The sequence below is a fragment of the Eurosta solidaginis genome, chromosome 4 (genome assembly GCF_040869045.1).
Source record: "Eurosta solidaginis isolate ZX-2024a chromosome 4, ASM4086904v1, whole genome shotgun sequence".
NCBI lineage: Eukaryota > Metazoa > Arthropoda > Insecta > Diptera > Tephritidae > Eurosta > Eurosta solidaginis.
Window position 1 is genome coordinate 56,403,330 of NC_090322.1, and position 7,545 is coordinate 56,410,874.

Sequence of the window (7,545 nt, forward strand, 5' to 3'; positions counted from 1 at the left end):
TCTTTATTAATTATATGATTGACTTGCAGGTTTCTTATTTGTGGGTTTATATTTCTAAATAAGTCAATAACAAAAAAATAGCACTGAGTATCTTCTCTGATAATTTGGTTTCATAGTAATGAGTTTTATCACATTCCATATTGCTTACTTAAAAACTAATATACATTTGTTTATAAAGTAAATAAAACAGCAAAAAGTACAGAATAGTTTGTTTTTAAGTCTCTCAATAATTTTATCACATTTCATATTGGTTCTTTAAAAAACAAAAATTACTGCACTATATTGATATAATTAAAATTAAAAGAAATTCGTTTAAATGAAATAAAAATTCAATAATATAAAACAAATTAAAATTAATTCAGTCTTTTTTTTAATTTCTTAAATTACTTAATACTTAAAAAAAGGAATTCAATGTTCTTGAGCTAAACTTAAAGCATACTGGTTGACATCATACGTGCGTAGTCACGGTATTGTCTTTGCAATGCCACCAACTCCTGAATTGCCGCAGCCAACGACATCGACCCATTTACCAAATTGCCTAGGGATTCAGCCAGTCTTGACTGTTCATGACGTCTGTTCCCCATGTCCTGTTGCACCAATTCTAAAATTTCATCCCTAGCGCCCCTTCTTCTGTTGCGTGACGTTGGCCACAAAACTTGTCTGGGCGTATCAGCACTCGGCGCCGCAGAATTGCTCGCAGCAGGATTGCGTGGCACGGTATTGGGAGTAACAGGACGTGAGGAAGTTCGACTGGGCGATTCACTTACAACTAAGCAAAACGAGGCAAACTCGTTCGGATCTTCCGGAAAAGCAGGTAGTGGAATTTCCACTGGTAATTCTTCTGACGTTGGAGGAACATTTTCGGAATTGTTGGCGTTCTATTAATAAAAAAAGTATTATCGTCAAACATTTTTTTATAATATAAAAATGTAATACTACAATATCGGTAGTATATTTTAAGTATATGTAAACATATTTCCATTCTTACATAAAAATGCAAGAAATGCATGTTTTAGCATTATACGTCATACCCACTGTAAGGTACCATTATACCTCACAACGACTGTAACACACTTGCGGTATTACGCTGTATAAATTCCAAATATATTTTAGTAATAATCATATTACAATATTTTCCCAACATAAATTATTGAACTAACCCAGACGATATGGAATGCCGAACATGAGACCTATATCCATTCACAGCTAATCAATTATACATATAAACATACAACCCATTGTAATTATACATACTAACATACAAGCCTCTTTTGGGAAAATACCGAAACACTCAAACTGATCTGCTGACGCTGCTAAATGTACAAAACTACATGTATGGAGTTATGCATACAAAAATACATGTATACAAAGACCGTATACAAACAGACATGTATGCATTCTCCATTCCCTATGTACTTATTTTTAGTTATTAGTATTTAGATATTTATTAATGTATAGGTTAAGCAAATTAATATAAAAGACAAGAATTTATTCAATAAAGTGAAGATTTAAGTCGCAACCTTTAACTTGCAACGTCTTCTTATTCCATCAAACTTTTCATGGCGATCCTGCCAGTTTAGATCAAATCAGCACAACTGCTAAAAACGATCTAACTGGAAAAGATCCTGCCAGGTCAATTTAAAAAAAAAAAAAAAAGTTGCTGATCAAGCAATAACAAATTTTTCTAAGATCCAGCCAGTTATTAGAAATCCTGCAAATTTGGCAAGGAGCAAAGGATAAACACCACAGTTATTAATCCTGCAAAAATTGGTAACACAGAAGGAACAAAAGGAGCAAAGGGTAAACAACATAGTTATTAATCCTGCAAAAATTGGTAACACAGAAGGAACAAAAGGAGCAAAGGGTAAACAACATAGTTATTAATCCTGCAAAAATTGGTAACACAGAAGGAGCAAAAGAAGAAAGGGTAAACAACACAGTTATTAAAAATCCTGCAAAAATTGGTAACACAGAAGGAGCAAAAGGGAGCAAAGGAAATTATGATCGACAACCTAATAAAATGCATTAACAATCAACGCCAGAAGTTTCGACAACAATATGCACATCTTTCAAAACGCATAAACCTGAGCAATCTGATACAACTAACAGCATAAACTGGAGAGCGGACATAAAACAATAAAATCAGCACTGGCAGCGTAGATATGAAACATTGATAACCAGCAAAATACTAAATGGCAGCAATTTAGACTAAAGTAGGTATACAATTTATAACGTTAAGTATATTTAAAATTTTAGAATCAATTGAGCGGCCTTACGGACGCTAAACCATTAGCAAAAACGAAAGTTTTTGCTTAGGATTTTTTTTCTTTTAGTAGGAAATAAAACTAATTAAAAATTTTTTTTGAAAAAATTTCCTTTGAAATATTGAAAATCTGTACTATTTAACAAAAAAAAAAAAACAAAAAAAAATAAATATTATAAAGTATGTACAAACAATTTCTTTTAAACAAAAAATATAATCAGCCCAATTCTAAACGAAAATTCCGTGCGAGTTTTTCCCCTTCTCCCATTCCTCGTATTCTAAATAAAAATTCCTTGTGAGTTTTTTCACTTCTCCCTTTCCTCCTATTCTGAACAATGTTCGAAAAAGCGGAAACCGAAAAGTAGGTATTATGAATGTGAGGGAGAGGGAGATTTCTCTACCATTTCATAGGAGTTTTTTCACTAGTTAAATTAAAGGGAATGCATCAAAATAGTTAAAGGAAATTGGTTCTTTTAAGAAAGAACACTTATTTGTACAAACTTGTGCTAAAATATGTATTTACATTCTACCCCAATATTCTCACTGTTAATACAACAACAACAACAACCACAATATTTATTTTAAGTCGAAAAGTATATCATAAGCCACGGTAGAGCTCTTGGTATACATATTTGATGCAGCCATCCAGAAATTGTGCAAGGATTTTTTAATAAGGCTTAAATAGATTTTGGCATATGAAGAAGTAGGAATTCAACTCAACTTGGCCGCCAGAAAATTGCTTTGCTGAACGAAAGCAGGCAACTCCGGCAGATTTGTGTTATGCGGCCGTCTTCTTCTTATGTTCCGCTGTTGATGTTGCTGTGGCACCAATTCATTACTAATTTCAGTGAATACCACATGAAATGCAATTAATACTGTGCATTGTTTATATTTTATTTCTTAATTTCCAACAAATATGCAACAATAATTAAACTTTTCAATCTTTTAAACAAAATAAGAAATGTGCAACGAAATTTCAATTGACAAAACAGCTGACTTCGAAAATTCGAAATTCCTGTTCCCCAATTATTGTTCTCCCTAGGAGAACAGAATTGGAGGAATTTTTCCGCGGGAATAAAAAAATCCGCGAGAACAAAATTCCGCGAGAATATTTAGAATTGGTCTGAATATAAAAATTTACTCAGTTAAAATTTAAAAAATAAAATTTTTTATAGAAAAAGAAAAGTAAATTGGAATATTTAGGACACTTCTAAAACCTCTAGAGAAATCCCATAGAACATTTTAATAAAATTTAAAAATTTAAACTACTCTGTCCATTACTATTAAAATGCAAAGAAACCCCTCAGATCTTCCTCTCTATTGGTGGGATGAAAATACCCGACACACTAGGGACCTACCCAAAGAACTAGAAGGTTTAAAGAAATTGTGGAAGATAATAGGTATGGAAAGGGAACCCACAATTGAGGACATTATAAACCCCACTACCAGGGTGGAAGAAATAATGCGAATGATGAGGAAAGTGTTTCCCAACGATGCCAAATGCTAAGTAGCATCAAAAAAAAAAAAATCGTTTTCAACCTAAAAATTAGGAAAAAAGATTGAAGCCCAATGTGGCGTAGAAAAAAAAATTTTTTACATTAAAATTAAACAAATTTTTCCAACAAAATTTTTCTTAAACTTTTATGCCAACTAAATAAGGAAAAATAATAAATGGAATGCATAAAATAAAGAATACAATCAAAATTTTTTTTTTATTTTTTTCAACTCTCATAAAAGCAGAGGAAAATTTCAAGATGCCTTGGTGGACAAAAATAGCCCAAGTCATTATGGTAGCCATAGCTGGCTATGAAGTAGGAAAAGAAAGCTCTGAAACAAGAGATAACAAAATAGTCAAGTACGAGTCATCAACTAGGGTAGATACAGAAAGTACTCCGAACATCCCGGATGTTTGGTTAGCAATTATAGGTTGCGTATTCATGCTATTGATCATCACAATAGCCATGATCCTCAAAAAATATATGAAACACAAATTTAGGGAGGTATAACCCGCCACAACTCGTATCTAACCCATTACCAGTACTAAACCAAAACTGAGGAAGAGCGATAAATTCAAACCCAAAAATGTCACAATCGACAGTAAAGGCAACCCTGCCTAAAGCGAACAGCAAATCAAAAAAAAAAAATTAGCATAATTCCTTTGATGGCTCCTGACAAAAATAGTCATGAAGCAATAGGAAATATGGGCATTACAATTTCACACATACACTACCAGCGGTTATTATTGTATTACACAAGTTTATTACAAATATATTTACCTGGAAGCCGAGCCGTGAGGTTGAGTGGCCCTCCACAACAGCAATTCCAAACACCTCTAACGCTTGTTGCTCGAAGTCAGTCAGCTCTGCCACAGGATTTTGTCCACCACCTGTCTTTCTCCTCGGCAGAAAAGTTTCGGGCCCGGGAACGCAACTGTTTTCGCCAGTTTCGCAAACTCTGAAATTATAAATAAAGATAAACAATCAGTTCTTAACCTCTTTCCAATAATAATATAGTAATATGTAGTTATGTATGGTATTATTCTGTTGTTTGTGGCGTTCATGCATGCTTTCAACAACTAATAACTTATAAATAAGAATTTTAGTATTTAATTACACAGGTGTGCTCTTCTATGTTATTGGATATTAAAATGTGTACTTGACACAGAAATCCTACAGATTGCATTACTCCGGCTACGTGTTTGAACGCACAATCACGCTGTAGCCGGAGTAAATTTTTGGCACACAAAACAACACAAAACTCTTATTTATATAAAAATCAATTTGCTTACCTCTCTCCATGTATCACATGTTCTTGATGGCTCCACCATCGCATTCAATTTACATGTGAGCTCCTCCCACATCCTTTGAATATGATTTGGCGATGTGGGACAGTTTTTACCCTGCAGGAGCTCGGGATGATGCCGACAATACGCCACATATAATCGCAACTGGGACGGGGTGGTGCGTGCATATTTTCTATAATTAAAATAAACAATTAGTAATGAATTTAACAAAATATTTACCAAAATTTACTTACTTGTTGATTTCCATTTTCCTTTTTTCTTCTTTTGATTGCAACAACATATGTTTTTTAATTCGACCATGCACACTGGTGAGTTTCTTCGTCATGACAGCGTTACCATCTGCTCAGAGTCGCGGTTACATTTGGGGGTTACGACTTTTGGTAATTTTGTTTGCCGAAACCAATTTTACCGGTTACGCGCAGCATAGGGCCGATTGTCGTGATTTGATTTATTCTAAAGCAGCCTTTTTATGATCATATATGATTATGTAAAACATGTTCGATCATTGACACGCAATCATACCAACGGAGTCAAGCAAGCAGAGATGCTGAGTTTAATCATTTTTGAGTATGAGCCTCCTGCGATGTACAACCAGATTGAGTGAATTTTTGTATGTGTGCGTCTCGGGTATTTGACGCTTGCCCCGCGACTATCAAATAAAAAGCCATCAATCAACATTTGCATTGAGAAACCGTAGCGTTCGGTCGTGAATATGTCGTCATCGGATGATGACTTTTTTTACTTGCAACTACAGCAGTTTTATTAAATAAAAAAAAATTAATAAAAATTGTATTTAATAATAATAAAAGCTTTACATTCCATAAAGCTGGTAAACATTGATAATTTTCAATAAATTTTAATATGAATTGCTGTTATTCCGTGCACTTGTTCATTTTGAATGTCGACACAAACTAAATACAACACTGCTGTTTTGTCAATCATACCCCGCGACTATCAAATAAGCAAGCGTCAAATGAAAAAATCAAAAATTTTTGATTTTCATCAACGTGTAGCCGACAACAAATACGTGTGTCTCGAAGCCACCCGACTGCACTAACGCACACAAAATTCAGTCAATCTGGTTGTAAATCGCAGGAGGCTCTATATTCGCATGATTAAATGTGAACAGAAATTTTTTTGTTTGATGAAATCAAGCAATCTGTGATTTTGTCCGTTCTCTGGTGTGATGGTAGCGTGCTCCGCCTACCACACCGAAGACCCTGGGTTCTCACCCCGGCAAAGCAACATCAAAATTTTAGAAACACACTTTTTCAATTAGAAGAAAAATTTTCTAAGCAGGATCGTCCCTCGGCAGTGTTCGGAAAGCACTCCGAGTGTATTTCTGCCATGATATGCTCTCAGTGAAAACTCATATGCCTTGCAGATGCCGTTCGGAGTCGGCATAAAACAAGTAGGTCCCGTCCCGCCAATTTGTACGAAAAAGTAAAAAGGAGCACGACGCAAATTGGAAGAGAAGTCGGCCTAAAATCTCTTCGGAGGTTATCGCGCCTTACATTTATTTATTTATATGGCAACATAGGTACTTTCATACAAAGCTGTCGCAACAACTTTTTTTGTTCATTTGACTACTAAAACGGTCAATTACGAATCAAGGATTGTGCGCAGTTGATTTAACATCTTATTGCGATGGATAAAAATTGACAGAAATTTTGGTTGAATTGAACCGTATTTCGGTTGATTTTACTAGTCTGTTTCTTTCAGTGTAGGTTTATATTAGGTGGCGGTAAATACTTCTTTAAAATATAAATTGTAAATAATGCAGTCATGATTCAAACCTAGAGAGAGTAAGTTCGATTCCTCTTCTTATCTGCAATTGCCGCAATTCGACATAAACTGTATTTTAGCGTTTCCGTTTGAAACAGCACTACCATATTCTTAAAACATAAATGTTCCAAAACAATATTTTTGTTTGGCATTTTACTCTTCGTTTAAATTTTTATTTTTTTTTAACGTTCAACAAGCTGTTCGAGGCAGGTATTAAAAGCAACACCTATCCAAGAACGTGAAATAACTGTATCTGCCGTGAAAATATGTGCATTGCTCGTTTTCGGTTCAACAAAACGGTTGCCTCGAACGCGACCCCGCCGCAAACATACATCATAGCAGTTCCTTACTTTGACGCAAATAGGTATCCCTATCGGTAGATGTCTATCAAAACACGGAAATCTGAAGAGAGGTCTGAATGTTGTGGACCGAAAAAAATTAACCACTACCAGTTCTCAATTGTAGGCCCAACTTATGAAGTGCCAATGCTTGTTATGCATTCGGTAAATTTAATTTCTGACAAATAAAATAGTTTGTCAAAGTGGAAATACCTTGTTTTTTTTTTTGTATCATTACATTTATGTACATATACCTGACCCTGATATTCCTTTTATTAACTACCTAATTTTAGAATAAAGTGCATTCATTCATAAAATATTAAAAAGTTTTACAAACCTCTTAAAATTGGAAATTT

General features: G+C 34.3%; 1 protein-coding gene across 1 annotated transcript; it reads right to left on the reverse strand.

The window, feature by feature from the left end:
• On the reverse strand, positions 1-5,356 carry LOC137247915 (uncharacterized). Its single transcript, XM_067778842.1, has 4 exons — positions 5,300-5,356; positions 5,052-5,238; positions 4,540-4,717; positions 1-878 (listed from the first exon to the last, which is right to left on the reverse strand). The coding sequence occupies exons 2-4, from the start codon at positions 5,093-5,095 to the stop codon at positions 429-431; spliced, it is 672 nt and encodes a 223-aa protein (XP_067634943.1). The 5' UTR covers positions 5,096-5,238; positions 5,300-5,356; the 3' UTR covers positions 1-428.
• Positions 5,357-7,545: the final 2,189 nt, after the last annotated feature.

Bases quoted from the DNA above. Each gene is read 5' to 3' on its own strand.
- LOC137247915 (XM_067778842.1), bottom strand. From the start codon at position 5,095: ATGCGATGGTGGAGCCATCAAGAACATGTGATACATGGAGAGAG. The intron at 4,718-5,051 runs GTAAGCAAATTG...TTATAATTTCAG, and splicing joins CATGTGATACATGGAGAGAG to AGTTTGCGAAACTGGCGAAA. The intron at 879-4,539 runs GTAAATATATTT...TTTTATTAATAG, and splicing joins CCTCACGGCTCGGCTTCCAG to AACGCCAACAATTCCGAAAA.